Source organism: Yarrowia lipolytica, chromosome 1A, assembly GCF_001761485.1.
Source record: "Yarrowia lipolytica chromosome 1A, complete sequence".
Taxonomy (NCBI): domain Eukaryota; kingdom Fungi; phylum Ascomycota; class Dipodascomycetes; order Dipodascales; genus Yarrowia; species Yarrowia lipolytica.
This window is the reverse complement of record NC_090770.1, coordinates 22,038-43,917: the sequence shown is the minus strand read 5'-3', so window position 1 is coordinate 43,917 and position 21,880 is coordinate 22,038. Positions and strand designations below refer to the sequence as shown.

The window sequence follows — 21,880 nt, the reverse complement described above, 5'->3', positions numbered from 1 at the left end:
ATTTACTGCTTACATTCTCATCACGGCATACATTAGACACACACTAGACAGGCCATAATGCACTGGTTCGACAGTCCATCTCGAATGAAGTCATATGGTGCAACCAGAGAAGAGGAAATCAAAAACATCTCGCACTTATGATATCAGTTGAGGTATGATTCATCCCAGGCTGAGTGACGCATTGCGAACCACGCCTGCAAAAGGAATGGAATTGTCAATCCAACTCTGGCTCGACAAATTTACTTATTCTACTGAATTTCAACACTACAATCTGATATCTCTTCAAAAGTGATTTTTTACAATTATTTTCTAGACTCGCAAACATACCAACATGCTTAGAGCTTGTCGTAGTACTCCTCGTAACCGGGAACGTTCTCCTTCATACCTCGTCGCTTTCGGGTCTCGCAGACAATAGCTCCGGGCTTGGAGGAGGGGTCGAGAGGAGAGCCGCTCATAGCCTCCCAATGGTCGAAAACCATCTGGGGGAAGGCCTGGCCACCGGTAGCCTGTCGGAGCTCACCAGTGAAACCGAAAGACTCGTTAACAGGCAGGTAAGCCTTGATGGTGAACAGGGGGGTACCGGGTCGCTGCTCCTCAGAGACAACCTGTCCTCGCTTCTTGTTAAGGACGGAGTAGATACCACCGACGGCGTTCTCGGGACACTGGATCTCGACAAGGAAGACGGGCTCCTGGATTCGGGGCTCGGCAAGCAGCATGGCGGCGTAAGTGACGGATCGCATGGTAGGCATGATCTGACCGGTACCTCGATGGATAGCATCGGCGTGCAGGGTGACATCCATGATGTTGACTCGGACGGATCGCATGTTCTCGTTGAAGATAGGACCCTCCTTGGTAGCCCAGTTGAAACCGGCAACAACGGAGTCCTTGATCTCAGCAAGGTACTGGACGGCCTTGGTGGTGTCAACAACAACGTTGGCACCGGTACCGTCGGGACCGAAGCACCAGATCTTTCGGGCCTCGGTGACATCCCAACCGTAGTCGTCAGCAAGGACACGGGCTCGAGCCTTGAAATCGTCTCGGGGAGAGATCTTGCCGGACTCAATGGCCAGAGAGACCTCCTCGTCAAGAGGGACAGCAACAACGTAAAGTCGGTTATGCTTGTTGGGGGACTTGGAGAGGGCGGTCATGGAAGACTCGGCGGAGACGGTCTCTCGGTAAGAAACAACGGGAGGAGACTTCTTAAGAGGGACACCGGCGTGGTCCTGCTCGAGATCGAGCAGACAAATCTCGAGATGGAGCTCACCAGTGCAGGCGACAATGTGCTCACCGGACTCGGAGATGTAAGTCAGGACACAAGGGTCGGACTTGGAGAGTCGCTTAAGACCCTCAACGAGCTTGGGCAGATCGTTGGCGTTCTTGACCTCGACGGCGACCTGCACGACGGGGGAGACGGAGAACTTCATAACCTTAAGGTTGTGGGCAGCCTCGTTGGTGGTGAGGGTTCCGGACTTGAGCAGGAACTGGTCAACACCGACCAGACCGACAATGTTACCGGCGGGGACATCCTCAATGGGCTCGACGAATCGTCCCATCATAAGAACACATCGCTGGATAGCCTTAACGAAAAGATCCTTCTTCTGGCCGGGGATGTAGTCGGGACCCTGGATTCGGACCTTCTGGCCGGACTTGACAGTACCAGCGAAGACACGACCGAAAGCGTAGAATCGACCCTTATCGGAGGTGGGGACCATCTTGGAGACGTACAGCATGAGGTCGGCGTTGGGGTCACAGTTCTTGATACCCTGTCCGAAAGGATCGTCGATGGGGCCCTCGTAGAGGGTGTCAGCTCGGTAGTTCTGAGCAGTGATGGGGGAGGGGAGGTGGATGACAATCATCTCAAGGAGAGCGTCAGCGGCGGGCAGGAACTTTCGCATAACGACCTTGAGGAGAGCCTTACCCTCGAGCTCCTTCTCGTCGGTCTTGAGGTTGATCTCAAGCTTCTCGAGGAGGGCGGGGATCTCGTCCTTCTTGAAGTTCATGATGGCAGAGAAGATTCGGAAGATGGGGTCGAGGACGAACATGTTGAAAGCTCGGTCAAGAGGCTTTCCGTCAGCGTCGGTGTCCTTGTTGGTCCACTTCTTGGTCTTGGGGTTGAAGTAAGAGTCACCCCACAGTCGCTGCATCATCTTTTCTCGGTCAACACCAAACTTCTTGGCGTATCGGACGGCAAACTGTCGGACAGTGAAAGCCCATCCGTGGAGACCGGAGGCAAAGGCAACGGTACCCCTCTCGGGGTAGACCTGGCAGTCACCGAGAGCCTTGTCAACGTAGGTGGCAATGATGACGTTAACGGACTCGACGGTTCGCTGGAAAGAGGTGTAGAGATCCTCCTTGGTGATCTGCAGCTCGAGCAGAGCTCGGTCAACCTTGTTGATGACGCAAACGGGCTTGATTCGCTCACCAAGGGCCTGTCGCAGGACAGTCTCAGTCTGGACACAGACACCCTCGATACAGTCGACAACGACAAGGGCACCATCGGTGACTCGGAGGGCGGCGGTGACCTCGGAAGAGAAGTCAACGTGACCGGGGGAGTCAATCAGGTTGACCAGGAACTCGTTACCAACGGTCTTCTGCTTGATCTCCTTGACATCCTCATCGTCCATCTGGGCGTAAAGAGAAATGGCGGTAGACTTAATGGTGATACCTCGCTCCTGCTCATCCTTTCGGGTGTCAGTGAATCGAGCCTCACCAGCCTTGGCGGCGGAAATGATACCGGCCTTCTGGACCAGAGAGTCGGTCAGGGTGGACTTTCCGTGGTCGACGTGGGCAATGACGGACATGTTTCGCACATTGCTAACCTTGTCCATCAGCTCTCGCATTTGCTCAACAGTGAAGTTAACTGGGTTAGTTTTTATGTTCGAGTGTGTTTGATGTAGGTGAGGTGGCGTGTGTGCCAAAGGACACGTGCTCGTGACAAATCACAACCATGACAACGTGGTAGAACCAACTATCCAACTGACATACAACGGCCATAGATTTTCGTCGCCTCATTCACTGCTGAATCGATTGCCATCTTGTTACTCGTTGCTCTGTTGTCGGCTTGTCTACAAGTGTCTCTGTCGTGTCGGGACTGTGTCGATTCACCTTGTCTTCGACACCTTTTCTCCGGCACCTTGTGTCCGACACAAAACCAGATCAATGATCAATCGGGCCATTGCCGGTCGTCGTCGCGACCACTCGCTTGTCATCGCTGCCCTCTTCTTCCCGCTGCCGCTCGTACTCACCCATTTTGAAGTTCTTTTAGTTCCACTGAAGGATGAAGAGAAAAAGAGAAGAGAAAAAAAGGAGACTGTAAGGTGCAAAATTTTAACATAAGCCAGCGGCACCAGGGTAGGGTAACTCCCATCTGGCTGCACGTCACCGACAAAAATTTTCCACCTCCTTTGTCAGTTACCCAAAGCTAATTGCACGCAAAGTCTGAAAAAAAATAGCAAAATAAAAACAAATAGCTAAAAAATAGCTAAAAAATAGTAATAAAAAAGTAGCAAGAAAAAATAGTATGCAAAAAACCGCTAATTTCTTGGTGGAATAAACGATCGGTAGGACTACGAGTAGGACAATTCGGACACGTTGTGGACATGACCAAAGGCAGAGAATATTGGTTAAGATCGGTGGGATTAGCCTGGGCCCTGAAAAATCGCCATAAGACAAAGAAGGACAAAAAAAGACAAAAAAGACAGAAAATCAGCGAGAGATGATTGCACCCACCGTGTGTCTGAAGATCATGGTGGGTCTAAGTCTGAGCAGAAAGGGTCGGGTAAAAAAAGGGGCGAAAATGGCCCGAATCGCGCCGCTCGTTTTGGAAACGGGATGGTTGGGGTCACGTGACTACCGCAGCGTGTGATTTTTGCGTCAATCTATTTGTTTTTGGCGATTTGTGGGAGGTCTTTTTTTTTTGTTTTTGGCGGGGGCGAGGTGAAGTGTTGAGCCTAAATGGGCAAAGCTTAATATGAAAGTGTCCAAAAGCTTATTTTGAAATTTGTCAATGGAGGAGGGAAGAGGAACAGAGGTGGTCCAAAAACGGTGATGGGGCAAAGGAGGGCGCGAGGAGGCAATCTGGGGTCAATTCGGGTCAATTCGGGTCAATTCGGGTCAATTTGGTCATTTTTGTCAAATGATTTTCGTTGAAATCCTTCTCTGAGACTACTCTGAAGCCATGTCATTTTTCTCTGTCCTAATTTATTTGTAGTTAATTATTGAGAGTCTAAATGGTGTATTCGTACATGGGAGCAAAATGCCGGTTAAAAAATGTTATTTTAAAAAAGGACCAAGTTGCAAAGGGTGATGAAAAGTTGCAGAGTGATGAAAAGTTGCAAAAGGTGATGAAAAGTTGCAAAAGATGATGAAAAATGGGTGAAAATGGGTGGGAAAGACCACAGACACAACTCCATGTGACAATTGCCCCGCTTCAACGACCTATAGTATTAACATTCGCCACCCCAGTGGCTGTAACGTTACAGGAGGAGGAGAGGACACGACGATAACAGAACATCTCCAAATACGTAGTGCTGAGTACAGTACGAGTAGGTGTCGTGTGAGAAGACACAAAGAGTCGGTGAGAAGATACAAAGAGCCGGTGTCAAACGACCGTCCGAGTCCTGACATGTCTCACACAACCGTATCATGGACTAGTCACTATGGACTAATCTCCAGCTAGTCATCATCGACTAATCACCGTTTTTAGTCGCCTTGCCATTAGTCGGGACTCGCTTCCCCTCAGACTAGGACATACAAACACGCGGTGCTAGTGGGAAGCCTCGTAGGAGGGGAGATTGCGTGTGTATCTATCGACAATGTCAGTTGGGTCCTTTTCACCGAGTATTTCTCTGTACCAGCAGCACCCGAACAGCCCTAGCAGTTAACCTCGATGGTGGCGCAAACTATGGGAATGGATATCGTTCTAAAAACAGCAATAAACCACCAATTGGAGCCGCTGAAGCCCGGTATCAAGTTGCTGGCCGTCTAAAAACCTACTGCGAATTTTCGGCCTATTTTATACAACCGTTCGGGTCACATTTTCTCACTCCTGTGCTGCATCCTTTTTTGCCGTGACTAAACCCTGTGATAAGATTTGAAGGCCCAGATGAGAAGATGGAGCATGGTTGATTTAGGTATGTTGTGGAGTTCCGGCGGGTTATATGGGGGCACTGGTGAATCTCCTGCCAGTAGGATCTCAAGGCAAGTCTCTGTTTTTTGATATCGTCAAAATTGACATGATTCTGTAGACTTTTTGACACGCTTGAGCGGCTCCTACAGATAAGTTCAGAAAGCAGAAATTCAAAAATGCAAATCAGAAAAGAGAGAAAAATCAGAAAAATCAGAAAAATCAGAAAAATTAGGGAAAAATTAGAAAAACTAGAAAAAAATTTAAAAAAATGATCAAATTGCATCAAAAATCGGTCAATCCCTATCCTCAGTCATACAACACCTTTGAGCATACAAGGAGTCCGTGTGACGGCACATGTGGTCTTTTTCTTCTGTTTCAGGTGTCGATCGGGGGTCCAACCCCGAAAATGGAGGAAAAAAGGAAAATATATATATAAATACTGCAAAAAATACTAACAAATACTGAAGAAAAAATACTGCAAAACTGGTACCCTTCTGTTTATGGTCATAATTCAATGGCATCCTCACTACTCTCAAAATACGTCTGTTCAATTCTCTCTCCGGCCGGGTAACTCTGCCGTCGCTGTAATCAGTCCCATATTCCCGAACCTCAAATCTAGCAACCAAATTGGGATGAATTGCACTTAAATGAGTCAAAAAATCCCTTTATTTCAATTTCATTTATTTGTTTAATTATTTAATTAATTAATTAATTATTTCCTTTTTTCCATTATTCCACCAAGTCTATATTCCTAAAAATCCTTTCATTCCTTTAATTCTTATTCTTTATTCCAAAATTCTTATTCCTTATCCCGCTTTCCCATTTAATTCCTTAAATTCCTTTTTCTGCATCCAAATTGGGAACCTTCCTAATTAGTATGTGCCCCAAAATAGCCTAAGATTTGCGCTGGGAGAATGGGATATACTGTACATTTTAAAATGTTTTATATGTTTTTTTAAAAAAAATTATACACATTTTATATCTGTTTTCTCGATTCAAAAATGAATAGTTTGGACACCAACTACCCACGATTTCTGATCACGTGACCGACGGTCCTCTTGCGGTACTCCCCGGATCACACCCACACGAACCCTATGACGCGTTTCATGTTTTGTGTCTCCTCCACTATGTCGGCATCTGGCGCGGCGCTTCTCTCTCTCTCTCTCTCTCTCTCTCTCCCACTCTCTTAATTTCTTTCACAACAACCACGGAACCACCGACGATGGAGCTGCCTCGGATTATTGTGCCTCCGTGCTTTGTGTCGGACCCGTCTATTCTGACCGAATGGCGATATGAGAAGCGTCACGAGGCTCAGATGGTGCTGCCGGGCCTGTGGCTGGGGCCCATGAGCGTGCTGCGAAACGCCGACTTTTTTGAGTCCAACAATGTGCGTCTTTTGGTGGCGGTGACGCGTCCGGAGCGGGCGGAGTCGCTGTTCCGCAAGGCCACGTTCGACTCGGCCCGGTTCGAAACCCATTGTCTCGATCCCGGGCCCATCAACTCGCCTCTGGCCGGACACCAGATCATCTCGCAGATGGACTGGCTGATAGGGCTGTTTGAAAAGGCCGCGCAGATGGGGGTGGGCACGCTCATGTTCTGCGAAACTGGCAACGACCGGAGTGCCACCGCCACCTGTGCCATGGTGATGAACTCCATGGGGTGGGATACGGTGCGCAGCATTCAGTACGTGCAGTCCAAGCGGTTTTCCGTGGCACTGGACGAGTCTCTCAAGTACAACCTACAGACTTATGAAGACATTTGTCTGGCTAGCATGGTGGTGAGAAATTCAGATGGGGTGAATGGCGTGGAGAAGCATGCCAGAAAGGTCAGTGGACAGGCGGAGGAGAGGAGGAGTAAGAGGAGTTGCGAGTGAAGTGGTGACAAGAGCGGAGCGATTGTCATAGCGAGCGACTGTCATAGCGAGCGACTGTCATAGCGAGCGATTGGAGCAAGCCACTATCATAGCGAGCAAACGATTGAGCAAGCGATTCCATCGTGGACCTGCGATTGGAGCAAGTGACTACGATCAGTCCCTACGATCAGCCCCTGCGATCAGTCCTTGCGATCGGTCCCTGCGATCGGACTCTGCAACTACCATATTCAATCGGAACGGCTTTGACATGACTACAAATAGCAATAGCCTCTGAACTACTTTGCTGTCTACCGGTCATATGTCTACAAATAGTCATCGCCTCTGAACTATTGTTGCTATCTACCTGTCACTTGTCTACAAACATCCACTCTCAATGGCGTGTCTTGCCGACCGTGTTGACTGCATTCTCTCGACTCAGAAAGATTATTTATTGGAGGGCCGAGCTCAAGCAGCTGTCTGAAAAGCTGCCGCACCACTCGGATGTATTTCTATGTATTTTTATGAGCACATATCGTAGTCTGAGGCTGTAGAAGTAATTGAGACATTCTCGGGAACGTCATTCTCAGAACCATCAACTCTTGATCTCCAACCCGTCCAACCCGTCCAACCCGTCCAACCCGTCCATCTTTCACGTTCATTTGGCTGAACACATTACTGTTCCCCAAGAGCTGAACAGCTGCCAATCTCCAGTGGTTGTCGCTGTAATATATGTCTAGTCATGGGCCACAGATCCTTTTGTGTCACCTGTCTCATTTCTGGTTTGTTGTCCCTTTTGGAGTCTGGTTAGTCGGCCTCGCTCAGTTACTTGACTTTAGTTGACGAAAGAGAAAATTTTGGGAAAAAAATTGGAAAAAAATTGAAAAAAAAATTATGAAAAAATTGATGGAAAAATTGGAAAAATTGGAAAAATTATAGGGAAAAAATTGGCAAAAAAACCTGGTAGAAAATCGGAACATTGCAGTGAATCCCATGACATATTGACCTTTGATTCAAATTGATTCTTAGATTCTAATGCACACTCACGGTCCCCTAAATATTGTTGAAGGTAATACCCGGTGGCGGGTAATACCTGGCTAATTCCCTCACATAATGATGAGATTGTCACCCATAATGAGTGATGAGAGGAATCAGCTTGGTCTCGTAGACGAGATTGTCCATCCTGTAGATAGTTTTATTCCACTGATCTTAGAATCTCTTTTTCTGGTGAAATGAGCAAGCAACACACCCTTCTGGTGTTTGTGCTACTATCGGAACGCCGTGTCCCTAGAAGTGGGTTGTAAGTTGTTAATTAACTATATCACACCAATAATACTTATGATCTTCAATAAATATCTTCATCACCAGTAAAATAAATGTATACAAGTACATACGGGACAACCACTCACGTCAAACAATGAAGGAGACAGCTGCAATAACATTATATCGTTGTAACTGCTAGATCAAGGGCTGTTAAATGGTACAACTTTTGTATCCCTGCGATCATTATCCGCTGACTAATTGTCTGTGCTGGGGAGTTTTCTCCATTGAGTGGAGATTTAGGCTACAGTAGGTAGAGATGGGAGGTGAAAAAGGGGAGGTGAAAAAGGGGAGGTGGAAAAGGGGAGGTGGAAAAGGGGAGGTGGAGAAGGGGAGGAAGTGGTCACGTGATGAATATGATGGGCAGTTTCGATTTAATTAATAAGAAATTACTGATGTGAGACGTGCGTGTTCAGTCAACTAGTATGTCAACTAAAACCGAGCCAGGTAAATGAGTGAGCTGTGTAATTTTGATGTTGTGTGTATGTCTCCGAGTTCTCCTTCCCCCACTAAGTAAATAGAGTGACCTTAGATACTGTATACTTGACATTTTAGTTACGGGTGCACTTGTACAAGTCTTCTCACATCTCCACAACTCACACAACTTGATACCACATACATCCTGACACAAATATCCCCAATTCGTCGCAAAAAACACAAACACGTTCTTATTGGCTCTGACTCGATGGCTCTGGCAACATGGCGACTCAATGGCTCTCGCTCAATGGCTCTGACAACATGGCTCTGACTCAACGACCCTGGCTCTCGTAGTTCACAGTTTTATCTTGGCGCTGTCGTGTTGTGTTATCGGCATCGTCGGCTGGCGGCTGTAGTTCTGGCATGTTGCTGCTCGGACTGGCTCTTGCTCTCGCGGTTTGGCGAGTTGGGCACAAACGCTTTGCTCAAGGACGGTCTTCGCAGACGTTCATGCTCAGACGAAACAAGCTGGATCTGGATCAGGTTTGGATCGTGTGTCACCTGTTCTCTTGACCGAGAGTCCTGGTGTGCTGATACCAAGTCAACAGCAGATGGAGCGAGCAGACATATGATTATTCAACCGACAGTCCATCCCTCCAAAGCATTCAGTTGTCATCTCGGTGGATGACTCAGCAGCCCCGCCGCCCTTCTCACTAATCAAAGCGACAATTCCTCGTCCGAGATATGACCCAAACTCACTCAACATGGTTCTGGTGTTCCCTCTGGACATATTGCTGGTCTTTCTGCACCTTGGGTCCTCGACAATGGCCGGAAACGCCCCTTTGGCTGGAAACGTCCCTTTGGCTGCCTGATGACTCCTTTATCAGAGTGTATGCTTGTCCCTCATCCAACCACGTCTCGCCTGGATGAGGGGCCTGAGCTCCCGAGTGATAAAGGTGTCTCGCAAGTGTGGACTTGGTTGAAATGAGACAACGCTTTCCTTCAATGCTTTTGGTACTGTACGCACATGTTGGAGACGTTTGAATCGTCGTCATTTCAACACATTGACAGTGGAGTCTGTGTACCAACGATGACTGTCTACTGGTGGTCGTCATGACTGATTCATCACAGAACCAATGCACCAGAGATGTGTTGTAGCTAGAATTTTGCCACTACTACCTACATTCACCCTTCTCTCTACAGTACTGTATGTATATCCTATCATGATATATTCACTACTCTGGTGAGCGTTAGCTGTGTGTCCATCAGGACACCGCTGAGACCGGGTATGGAGGGTTGTCAGTGTCCGGAGCTCTGTCCTGATGTCTGGAGCTCTGACCCGGTCTCTTCCGGTCCATCCCAGTCTGTTTCGGTCCATCCCGGTCTCTTTGAGATCTATCCCAATCTCTTTTTTGGTCTGTCCGGTCGGATCCTTCTCATCTTCATCTTCACCTCCTCTTTTCTTGTGCTGACTGCTCAGTGTTTGCCAGGATCCAGACTATCTCTTCAGAATAGTGACAACATCCTCGTCCATCAACTCATGGGCCAAACCAACATACTGGGGCTGGTGCTTGACCGACTGACCGTAGACACATGCCGTCTTAAACTCCTCAACCAGACTCTTGTGGATCTGGTTACAGAAATGCTGGACGGTCGACCGACCATTCCGCAGAATGATGGGCTGCTCGTAGTCGGGCTGCTGGCCCTTGGGCTTGGTGTAGACCCGAACGAGGTTGAGTTTCTTCCACATTTCCTCCAGCAGCTCGTCCAGGTTCCAGCCATGCTCCGACGAAATGGGCACCGCGTTAGGGATTCGGTAAAGCAGATCCAACTCCTCAATGGAAATGCTGTCAATCTTGTTGAGACAATAAATGACCGAAATGTAGCGTCGGTTCTGCGCCTCGAGAATGTCAATGAGCTCGTCGACAGTGGCATCGCATCGGAAATGGATGTCAGCAGAATTGATTCGATACTCGCCCATCACCGCCCGAATCTCGTCATTGTCCAAATGGGTCAGAGGAACCGTGTTGGTGATGTTGATTCCACCCCGCTCCTTCTTCTTGAACAAAATGTTAGGAGGCTCCTTATTGATTCGAATACCAAATCCCTCCAGCTCCCGCTCAATGATCTTTTTGTGCTCCAGCGGCTTGTTCACATCCAGCACCACAAAAATCAGGTTGCACGTTCGAGCCACCGCAATCACCTGTCGACCTCGACCCTTACCATCCTTGGCTCCCTCGATAATTCCAGGAAGATCCAGCATCTGGATCTTGGCACCACGATACATAATCACTCCGGGAACAGTGGTCAGCGTGGTGAACTCATACGCCGCTGCCTCTGAATGAGTACCAGTCAACTTGGACAGTAAAGTCGACTTTCCAACCGAAGGAAACCCGATAAATCCAACCGAAGCAACACCAGTTCGAGCCACATCGAACCCAGCGCCTCCGCCACCACCTCCAGAGGAAGTGGGAGTCAACAGCTCTCGCTTCAACTTGGCCAACTTGGCCTTCAGCTGACCCAGATGGAACGAAGTCGCCTTGTTCTTCTGGGTCCGAGCCATCTCCTCCTCGATGTTTTTGATCTTTTCCACCGTTGTCGACATTTTGTTTTTTTTTGTGCAGTTGTAAAGGAGTGAATGGTTGAGTGCAAATCAATCGCTTATCTTTGAGGTTTGCTCTGTATCCATAAAGTGAAAATTTGAGATCACGTGAGTTACCCGGCGTGGCTAGTAATAAATTACAGTTTACTCGGTTTAGGGTTGTTGGGTTTAGGGCAGGGTTAGGTGGTTTGGGGGGTTGGGGTTTCCACTTCAAGACTGAATGTCGTTGAAGAATGGGCACGGGCACAATCAAACACATGTCATTATGGGAAAAAAGAATCTCAACCTCCCATATATAGCTTTCTGTATTATGTGAATATAATAAAATCGTTGGGTTGCTACGTTTCGGGTATCTTTCTACTGTAGGGCTGGGGTTAAAAGTTGAAGTATCTGTATTAGGGTTTGGTACTATGAATATCTCTAAATCACGTGTGTAGGTTGATGTGATTTGTAGAAAATGTATCGCAAAAACAAAAAGGTCATCTGGTTTTTATGTCTCCCGGCTTTACTTTGTAGACCCTTTTAATTCTTCTTTTATTCCTTCTTTTTATTTCTGTTTTTTCCCCCTTTTTAAAATAAATATATTAGAGCACATATCGACCTGATTTTGAGTGTATAATTAAATGACAAAGGTTGGCTAGATTTGGACATGGAAAAAGGGGGATCCGCAAAATAGAACCAGAGGTGCTATACTTGTACAAGTACTTGACGGACAGATTGTCAGGTGATAATTATTACCCGTCATAATCTGTATATCATTTTACACTGCTTGCTATTCATAACCTAAGGAGATGAGTTTGCCGTAATCTGAACATTAAGAGGTTTAGAATGGCATATTTTACAGGGAATTGGGGACAGACTGGAGACGGACATGGTGGCCATTTCTGCGACACTGGTTAGTTGGTGTTGAGGTACTGTAGTCCCAAAATTTAGTCATAACCTCTGCGACACACTCTTAATCTCTGATCTCCTCCGGGGCTGATTTCGTCGGGTGCAGACCAGGTCAGGGGAACGGGGAAGCCCTGCGATGTCGGATGAGTCATTTTTTCGGAGACGAATGTCGAGTCACGTGACCAGGCGAAGAGTCAACTGGAATTTCGATTGAGTCACATTCAGTCATGGAATTAAACGGGAAAAATAAAGATGGGATATACCGAAAATTGGAAAAAAAAAAAACAAAAAAAACCACCACAACGAATATCAGTATTTCGGGCTTTTTTATTTTTTATTATTTTAATTTATCTTCGACTACTGCAGTTATTGCGTGTTTATATAATGAGTGATAAATAAATGATGAAGAAATCCACTCGAAAAACATGATTTTCCCCGGCAGAAATTCGGGGGAAAAAAAGATTAAAAAAAAAGTCTGGAAAAACACCGGATGAAAAATTTGTGAAAAAATCGATGAAAAAAGTGAAGAAAAAAGCCAAGGAAAAATGTTGGAAATTCTGGGATAAAAAGGGGGCAAAAATTGTGATTTCCCTCCCGGTAATAATATGTCAGAGTTTTGTTTTGTTTTCATTTTCTTCATTTTCTTGTCTCCAATTCACGTGACAGTGAGTCACCTACCATAAACCAACGAGCCCTAACCTGTGAAATTTTGCATTAAATCTACCCTAGCAACACCCACTCGGATTCACCGACACAAACACAATGAATTTCTCCAAGGAGGAAGAAGCGGTGCTCAAGTTCTGGGAGGAGATTGATGCCTTCCAGACGTCACTCAAGCTCAATGCTGACAAGCCCCATTTCACCTTCTACGATGGGCCTCCGTTTGCCACTGGCACTCCGCACTATGGCCACATTTTGGCGTCGACCATCAAGGACATTGTGCCACGATATGCCCATATGACTGGGCATCATGTGGAGCGACGGTTTGGCTGGGACACGCATGGGCTTCCTGTGGAACACGAGATTGACAAGAAGCTGGATATCAAGGGCAAGGAAGACGTGATGAAGTTTGGTCTGGCCAACTACAACGAGGAGTGTCGAGCCATTGTGATGCGATATGCTGGGGAGTGGCGCAAGACGATTGGTCGGCTGGGTCGATGGATCGACTTTGACAACGACTACAAGACGCTGCAGACGTCGTTCATGGAGTCGGTTTGGTGGGTGTTTCAGGAGCTGTACAAGAAGGACGCTGTCTACCGGGGCCATCGAGTCATGCCCTACTCCACCGCTCTGTGCACGCCCATTGCCAACTTTGAGGCTGCTCAGAACTACAAGGAGGTGCTGGATCCCGCGGTGGTCGTCGCCTTCCCTCTGGTGGATGAGCCCGAGGTCAAGTTGCTGGCCTGGACCACCACTCCCTGGACTCTTCCTTCGAACCTGGCTCTTGCCGTGAACCCCAACTTTGACTACATCAAGATCAAGGACGGCAAGACCGGCGACGTGTACATTTTGCTGGAGTCGTTGCTGTCCACTCTGTACAAGAACCCCAAGAAGGCCGACTTTTCCGTGTTGGAAAAGGGCATTAAGGGCTCTTCTCTCAAGGGCAAGCGATACCAGCCTCTATTCCCCTACTTTGCCGCGGACTTTGAAGACTCGGAGGACGCCCGAAAGCTCAAGTTGACCCCGGGCTTCCAGGTCATTTGTGCCGATTACGTCACCGACTCCTCCGGTACCGGAATCGTCCACCAGTCTCCCGCGTTCGGAGAGGACGATTATCTGGCCGCTACCGACGCAGGCATCATTTCCGACAAGCGGTACCCCCCCAATCCCGTCGACGACGCCGGCAAATTCACCCCCGCGGTCTCCGACTGGGAGGGAGTCTATGTCAAGGACGCCGACCGGTCCATCATCAAGAAAATCAAGGAGATGGGCCGACTGGTGGTCGACGGCCAGGTGCGTCATTCGTACCCCTTCTGCTGGCGATCGGACACTCCTCTGCTCTACCGAACCGTGCCTTCGTGGTTCGTGCGAATCAAGGAGATGATCCCTCAGATGCTGGAAAACATCGACAAGACCAACTGGGTGCCCTCCAACATCAAGGATGGCCGATTTGGCAACTGGATCAAAAACGCCCGAGACTGGAACATTTCCCGAAACCGATACTGGGGTACCCCCATCCCCCTGTGGGTCTCCGACGATTACGAGGAGGTGGTTTGCGTGGGATCCGTGGCCGAGCTCGAGGAGCTGTCTGGAGTCAAGAACATCGACGACATCCACCGGCACCACATTGACGACATCACCATCCCCTCCAAGATGGGCAAGGGCGTGCTTCGACGAGTGGAGGAGGTCTTTGACTGCTGGTTCGAGTCCGGCTCCATGCCCTACGCCTCCAGACACTACCCCTTTGACCCCGAGTCCAAGGAGGTGATGGAGAAGGGCTTCCCCGCCGACTTCATTTCCGAGGGAATCGACCAGACCCGAGGCTGGTTCTACACTCTCACGGTGCTCGGAAACTACTTGTTTGGCGTGTCGCCGTTCAAGAACGTGATTGTCTCCGGCCTGGTTCTTGCTGCCGACGGCAAAAAGATGTCAAAGCGACTCAAAAACTACCCTGACCCTACCGAGGTGCTCGACAAGTTTGGAGCCGACGCTCTGCGGCTGTATCTCATCAACTCGCCGGTTCTGCGAGCCGACACCCTCAAGTTCCAGGAGGAGGGCGTTCGAGAGGTGGTGTCCAAGGTTCTGCTGCCGTGGTGGAACTCGTACAAGTTCTGGGAGGGCCAGGTGTCTCTGGTCAATAAGCTGTACGGTACCGAGTTCAAGTACAACCCTGCGCTCAAATCCGACAATGTCATGGACCGGTGGATTCTTGCGTCTCTGCAGTCGCTGGTGGGCCACATTCACGCCATGATGAAGGAGTACAAGCTGTACGCCGTGGTTCCTCGACTGCTCCACCTCATTGACGATCTCACCAACTGGTACATTCGTCTGAACCGATCCCGTCTCAAGGGAGACAACGGAGAGGAGGACGCCGTCAAGGCTCTCAACACTCTGTTTGAGGCCGAGTACACCCTGGTTCGAGCCATGGCTCCCTTCACCCCCTTCCTGTCTGAGACCATCTACCAGAAGATCAAGCCTTACATTGAGTTTGATTCTTCCGTGGCGGATTCTCGATCGGTCCACTTCCTGCCCTACCCCCAGGTTCGAGAGGAGCTGTTTGACGAGGACATTGAGCTTGCTGTGAAGCGGGTCCAGTCCATCATTGAACAGGGCCGAGTCATTCGAGACAAGAAGAACGTGCCTCTCAAGACCCCTCTCAAGTCGCTGGTCATCATCCACACTGACCCTGCCTACCTCAAACACGTGCGAGACCTCGAAAAGTACATTGTCGAGGAGCTCAACGTGCGACAGGTGGTCATCACCGACGACGAGGCTGCCCACAAGGTGGTGTACAAGGCCCAGGCTGACTGGCCCGTTCTCGGCAAGAAGCTCAAGAAGGACATTGCCCGAGTTAAGAAGGGTCTTCCCCAGCTGTCTTCCGAGGAGGTTTTCAACTACCTCAAGACCAACAAGTGCACTGTCGACGGCATTGAGCTGGTGGAGGGCGATCTGACCATTTCGCGAACCATTGACGACTGTGGTGCCGGGTTCGAGGTCTCCTCCGACCAGGACGTGCTCTGTCTGCTCGACACCAACGTCTACGACGAGTACAAGGGCGAGGCCACTGTTCGAGAGGTGCTCAACCGAGTCCAGAAACTGCGAAAGACCCTGGGACTCGAGGTCACCGACGATGTCCACATTGAGTACACTGTTGTGAAGGACTCTGCTGATCTCAATCTGGAAAAGGCCATTGAGAACAACTCGGATCTGCTCACCAAGACTCTTCGACGACCTCTCCGAAAGGAGGGCGAGCACGAGGCCCACAAGGGCGAGTACATTGGCGAGGAGAAGCAGGAGATTAAGGACGCCGAGCTGCTGCTCAAGCTATTCAAGCTCAAGATCTAGATCAAGCGTCTATTGATGTAAATGAATTGATTGTGAAAGTAAAAGTGTGAGTTCAAGTAGATCGGAGGTAGTGAAGTGGTATCAGGATTCCAAACAGCAAGATGCGATATACAGCAAATAAAACGAGACAGCCAAATTCCAAACCAATCATGTTTTTTTTTCCTTTCCTTTTTTTAATTTTTTCTTTCCTTCAATTTTTTCTTTCCCCTCTTTGAGCCTCACCGAAACAACGGGACGATAAAACAACAACAACAAGAAAAACAGATAAAACCAACTCCACCGTATTCGCCATAGCCGAAATATATATATGCTATCTTCTCCGATGAAATTAATCCAGCGGTTCAGTCTCAAATGGCCGGTAATAATTGGTTTTGTATTAATTTTTTTTTTTTATTCTAATGATTCATTATTTTTGAACTTTTTTTATTTTTATTCTAATAAACTCACGTGATCCTCTTTACCGGATTATAATAGATTTTTTCATTTTTCAGACTCAACTTTTTCTGAGACCGGTGGCGTAATGGTAGCGCATTGGATTTCGGTTCTTCTGAACGACGTCCTCCAAAGGCTGCGGGTTCGAGTCCTGTCGTCCTCTCTTTTTGCCCTCAAAATAGCCCCAAAAAACCCTCTCCGATTATATTTTGCCTCTCTGAGTAACTTGTCTGAGTAACTTGTCTGAGTAACTCGTGATTTTTCCCTCCATTTATGTTCAACGATTGTGGCTTTCTTTTTGGTCGTGTGAGCAAAATCCTACACAAGTATGGGCCACCACAACTGCGCGAGAAGCCGCTATTTGTGGAAAATAAAAGACATTTTTGTACTGAAACACGACCTCGGGGTTCCAATGATATAAATATTTCCCGCTTCTGACCACTGCTGCGACAGTTCAAGGGGTAGTCATGTCCATGTATTAGAGGACCTGAATAGTAGGGGTCAAAAAAGTGATTATCAAGAATAAATAAATAAACAATTGTTAGTACACTCAGATACAAGCTCTCAGGCTCCGCATCTACCTTCGTCAGTCTGTCCTCCAGTCCTCCACCCTCCCCAATTGTGTTCTGTAGTGAACCAGTATCTCACTCACCACCCAAATTGTCCTGCAGAGGGATTGTTAGTAGCCTTATGTTAGTCAAGATGTCGGTCTGTGTCAGTAGCCAAATAGTGTCCTCAGCTGGTCTCGCTCACGCCGTCAGCACTAGCTATAACACAGACACCCCCTCTCCAATCTCCAATTCCTGCTTCTTCACCAACTTGTCGGCTTTCGGAAACCTCCACCAATGAACTTGCCCATTATACAACCCTGCAGTGTTGCACCTGCTGTTATCGGGCAAATAATGAACCGTGTGCCTCTTGACATCGACCACAAGATTGTCGTACAGCCACAACAAGCCATGAGTCAACCTACTCAAGTGCGACTCATGGGATATCTCTGTTGTCAGCACCAAATACTTGACCCACCCCTCTTTCACATCCACCACAATAATCATCTCGTCGGCACCCGAGTAGATGTAAAAGAACGGCCCATCCAGCCACAAGTACCGCATGTAGTCCACAAACGCCTCATACTCCACCACATGGGTATCCGACTTGTCCACAAAACAAAGGGGTACCGTGGCGCCTGTTTCCATATTCAAAAGCCGAAAGTAGACAGGCTTGAAGTCGTCCTCATTTCCGAAAACCAGTTTATCGATCACAAAGACGTTTTCGCGCGAAAAGAAAAAGTCAAGGTCGTAAGTGGACCCGTATTCCGATTTTGCAAGCGATACAAGATAGTCAGGGACATCTTTGACGCCATCAGTGATGCAATGGTGCTTGATAACCGTGTAACCGTCTTCGCGGGTCTGAAAGTAGCAGTATATCCAGTTATCAATAGCAGCGAGCTTTGGGGCCTCGAGCACCCCTCCTCCCTCGTCGTATGCAAATATCCAATATCTCCCCATAAATGTGTGTGTCACTATCGTCTTTCCGTGTGCGTTCTTGGTGCCTGTCAGCTGCAGAAAGTCGTCCACATCCATGCACAGAGGATCGTGGTATGACAGCGGATTGGCCATGTTGCGGGGGTTGATTCGGGTCAGAGAAGCGGTGCGGAAATACAGATCGTGGTCGTCGTCCATGTACTTGGTTTCCGGACCCAACAGAATCGCTTCCTCAGGCACAGGCTCGTTCACATGGATCAGGTGTCTGGCAACCTGCACCACAGGCAGTTCTTCGCTCATGGGGCTCTTCTCACGCATTCGTCTTCTCGCCAGCACGATTTTGATACCTTCTTGGTACCAGTCGGAGCAGTCCGTGATCCAGGGCCAGCTCGCTTGGATCTTTTGTTGGAATAGATTTGAGGCCACTGCCCGCAGTCTGGCGTTTGTGTAACTGAGCTGGAGCAGGGACTCAAGGTCGAGCGACGCGCATATCTGGGCGACAATCTCCGTGGGCAGTTTCATGGGTCGACGGGAGCGGGGGCAAAATCTGGCGGCAGTGACGTAATATATACTGATTGGTAACCATTATATATAATGGCCTTGGTGTATGTTTAGTGTGAACCTTAAATAGATGGAAGAGGAGAGGAGGAGGAGCACTGAGTCAGTCGGGATTCGAACCCATAATTGGAGAAATAAAAAAATAAAAAAATAAAAAAATAAAAAAAGGAACAAAAAGGAAAATCTAAAACATAGTCTTTACAGAAAAAAGAGGAAAAAGAGGAAAAAAAAAAACACACAAAAAAAAAAAAAAATAAAAATATTGGGGAAGGACATACTTGAATAAGTATTGTATCCAGCGAACCCCAAAATCAAAACTGCCTAAAGACCTTTTTTTCAGAATCGATGCACAATGACAAAGTAGCTGCTAACAGTCAACAAATTTTCCCTACCAAAGCGAACGACAATATCGTTGAAAACAAGAATATCTATTCAGTACAGTACGTAGAAAGAACTACTTTAATTACTCTGATTGTTAACAAATTATTAACCCTTAGTTCCATATCTCACTTCATACATTATTCAAAGCTTTGGAGTCACCAGAATACCGACTGAGCTCCAAATATCCCACAAAAATCAATGTAAGAGACAGATGCCCTCGACTTGATATTGTATCGTAGTCCTGCAGACGCAAACGCCGCCAAAAAAATCATATTGACACCACGCAAAGATTCAGTTCACGTGATATCCCACACCCCGTTCTCCGTTCCCCCTGTGGTCATCCCTGAACTCTATCATATAGATCTGGTGGAGTGCATGGCTGTGCTGCTAGAAAGCGAGATAAGGAGACAATGATGCAATTGTCTGATGACAAAAATTCGCGACAAAAACGAAATATCAAAGTCACGTGACAAAAACAAAGGCCCCGTGTACTCTTATTGAGCCGAGAAAGGGAAATAAACCCCTCTCTGAACCATCGTGACGTCCCAAACCATATACTTGTACATAGCCGCATCATGTACTCCTTTCTTTCTTTCAAGTGAGCGCGTTCAGGCACAGCTTTCAGCACAGTGAAACCATCTTGTGTATCTACAGTACTATCACAAGTCTCGGCCATGTTAAATAACGAAGAGGACACGCAACAGCAATTGACTCACACCCTTCTACCCGCCCTAATGGCCAACTGGTTCAGCATGATTCTACGACATGGAGTGATGCTATCTGGACTCACAGTGACAATTTACCGTCTTCAAAACCAGCATCTGAGTCCTGGAGAGCAGGGAAGAAGGGTGATGGAGCTGGTGGCATGTCTGGCAGCCGGAATCCTGCCTCTGTGGACACCCCCCAAGATTTCCGCTGCCCAATTGCATCTCTTTCAGGTCTCTCCTTACATATTTACAGCAGCCATTCTTCTGGCGTCTACATTACTACTGGGTGTCTGTCAGTGTTGGCTACTGTCGGTACATCCTGCGGCTTTTGTGCTGGTTCTACTTCTCAACTCGTTTCTCGTCAACGAAATCAAGTGGTCCGAGGCGTTTTTTGCTTCCAATTGGCTGCCTGAGTCCCAGTACTATGAGACGATCGAAAAGAGCAAACAGCTAACCATTTTATCGACCCTCATCTCTTCTGGTCTCGTGGCGCTTTTCAAAACAGCTTGGTTCTATCTTGTTCTTTTTGCAGCGGTTCTGTACGTCTCTTACATGATGGCGTTTGTAGTGGATGCCCGACTAGAGAACCAAACCAAGTACAAGCAGATGCTGGAGGAGAGCGAGGATTTCGCACCGCTGCAGGAGTGGAATGACGACCATTCGAGCGGGGTATACGCGGTAATCAGGGAGAGAAACTGGGCCGCCTGGGGTGTCTACTACTTCTTCCAATACCTATAAACAGCAACAAGTGGCTATAAGTCATGATGGATATCATATTCCACACACTGCTTCAAGTCTCAAAACATAGATTGCGTTAATTTATTGGTTATATGATAGCAAAGTAGTCGAAGATGTTTTATGTGCCATGGAAGTGCGTGCCAGACACCCTCTAAAAGAACATTTCTTCCATATAATTCCATATGTAAAATGTCAATGTGACCGGTGTGCCTTACTAACAAACTCAATTATTTGCGCTAACTATGTTACTACAGCACTTAGCGAATGACACTCTCTAGAACACCTTCTAATATCACCAACATCAAGTTGGATGTTATAATAGCCTCATAAACATTGGAAAGTGCTCTTATTCTCAATGTGACATCTCTAAGCCTTTTCCAGAGACACCTATTTCTGTTGCCCATTATATCCGAAATCAGAATAATAATAATAATATATACTATAAAATCGGGAAAAAAGGAAAACAACGGACATCAGATATTATCAACAAATAAATATATATAAATCATTAGAATAATTTGCGGCCATTTACAATTTACTCCACCATTAATAACTTCCCAACAGAGTTGCGATTATGCACTCCATGGCATTATCTCAACCTTAACAAATCGCCAATCATATATATTTTACAGTACATACGTTATACAGTATATTATAGGATAAGAATTCATGTATTGTACTGGGGAGGTACAATTTTATTTTTTATTTGCCTCTTTCCTATTACAGTAATACGGGAAATATAATGTAAAATAAGGTGAGTATAAAAGGACAACAAAAGTACACATCTGGTGATGACAGTGTCTATACTATGTCTCCCTACTCAATCTTCTTTCTCATCATACTACCTCTGTGGCATCTTTCTGTGCAGTCTAGGACATATCTACTGCACACCTACAACTGCAATTGCCATGATTGCCACTGCCCACTCCATGGATTTTGAGGGCTTCTTCTGATCAGAATGGATGTGTTATCCCTCCACTGGCTTCAAGCAGAGGGCTCACTATGGCTGTTAGTTCGTCCAAAACGACGGATAGGTCAGGGTCTAGTAGATGGTGATGCTGCAGCGGAGTGTTGGAAAGAACACCCATATCCCGTGAGAGCAGCCACCTGGTCGTCTCCATGGAGACATCTGCACAACCCTCATTCACGTTCCCCAAACTACGTGTGCGAGTCAGACGCTTCTTTTTGGTTATGGAGGAATCTCCATCTTGTGCAACCCCCAGTGCTGTGCTCCGGGCACTTTTTTTGCACAGTTGGCTTTTATTTTAGCTTGCTCAGGGATTGACAGTGACCAAATGGGATGATGAGAAAAACCATGACTGGCGTCGAAACACGGGCTTCTCGGTATTCCTAAATTAGTCATACAAT

At 47.5% G+C, this 21,880-nt stretch overlaps 6 protein-coding genes, 1 non-coding gene and 1 pseudogene across 7 annotated transcripts, besides 1 other annotated feature; 5 read left to right on the top strand and 3 right to left on the bottom strand.

The window, feature by feature from the left end:
* Positions 1 to 335: 335 nt before the first annotated feature.
* On the bottom strand, positions 336 to 3,249 carry YALI1_A00406g (uncharacterized protein; the record flags this gene model as incomplete). Its single annotated transcript, XM_499612.2, has 2 exons — positions 336 to 2,860; positions 3,246 to 3,249. The coding sequence occupies 2 exons, from the start codon at positions 3,247 to 3,249 to the stop codon at positions 336 to 338; spliced, it is 2,529 nt and encodes an 842-aa protein (XP_499612.1).
* Positions 3,250 to 6,350: 3,101 nt separating this feature from the next.
* YALI1_A00375g (uncharacterized protein) lies at positions 6,351 to 7,001 on the top strand (the record flags this gene model as incomplete). Its single annotated transcript, XM_499611.3, has 1 exon — positions 6,351 to 7,001. One exon carries the CDS (start codon positions 6,351 to 6,353, stop codon positions 6,999 to 7,001), a length of 651 nt encoding a protein of 216 aa, XP_499611.2.
* A 1,037-nt stretch (positions 7,002 to 8,038) lies between these two features.
* Positions 8,039 to 8,328: a sequence feature (Compare to YALI0A00308t, solo LTR of uniprot|Q9C0U1 Yarrowia lipolytica Ylt1 LTR-retrotransposon; YALI1_A00358t).
* Positions 8,329 to 9,076: 748 nt separating this feature from the next.
* On the top strand, positions 9,077 to 9,331 carry YALI1_A00348g (Compare to YALI0A00297g, Misc non-coding, weakly similar to uniprot|Q6CGY4 Yarrowia lipolytica YALI0A14927g; annotated as a pseudogene).
* Positions 9,332 to 10,212: 881 nt separating this feature from the next.
* On the bottom strand, positions 10,213 to 11,319 carry YALI1_A00325g (uncharacterized protein; the record flags this gene model as incomplete). The annotated part of the gene is made up of 1 exon (XM_499610.2): positions 10,213 to 11,319. The coding sequence occupies one exon, from the start codon at positions 11,317 to 11,319 to the stop codon at positions 10,213 to 10,215; it is 1,107 nt and encodes a 368-aa protein (XP_499610.1).
* A 1,650-nt stretch (positions 11,320 to 12,969) lies between these two features.
* YALI1_A00309g (uncharacterized protein) lies at positions 12,970 to 16,212 on the top strand (the record flags this gene model as incomplete). The annotated part of the gene is made up of 1 exon (XM_499609.3): positions 12,970 to 16,212. The coding sequence occupies one exon, from the start codon at positions 12,970 to 12,972 to the stop codon at positions 16,210 to 16,212; it is 3,243 nt and encodes a 1,080-aa protein (XP_499609.1).
* Positions 16,213 to 16,719: 507 nt separating this feature from the next.
* YALI1_A00271r lies at positions 16,720 to 16,804 on the top strand. Its single transcript has one exon. It is a non-coding gene; the product is annotated as a tRNA-Arg (tRNA).
* A 607-nt stretch (positions 16,805 to 17,411) lies between these two features.
* Positions 17,412 to 18,650, bottom strand: YALI1_A00252g (uncharacterized protein; the record flags this gene model as incomplete). Its single annotated transcript, XM_499608.2, has 1 exon — positions 17,412 to 18,650. One exon carries the CDS (start codon positions 18,648 to 18,650, stop codon positions 17,412 to 17,414), a length of 1,239 nt encoding a protein of 412 aa, XP_499608.2.
* Positions 18,651 to 19,741: 1,091 nt separating this feature from the next.
* Positions 19,742 to 20,512, top strand: YALI1_A00241g (uncharacterized protein; the record flags this gene model as incomplete). Its single annotated transcript, XM_499607.3, has 1 exon — positions 19,742 to 20,512. One exon carries the CDS (start codon positions 19,742 to 19,744, stop codon positions 20,510 to 20,512), a length of 771 nt encoding a protein of 256 aa, XP_499607.3.
* Between the last annotated feature and the right edge of the window lie 1,368 nt (positions 20,513 to 21,880).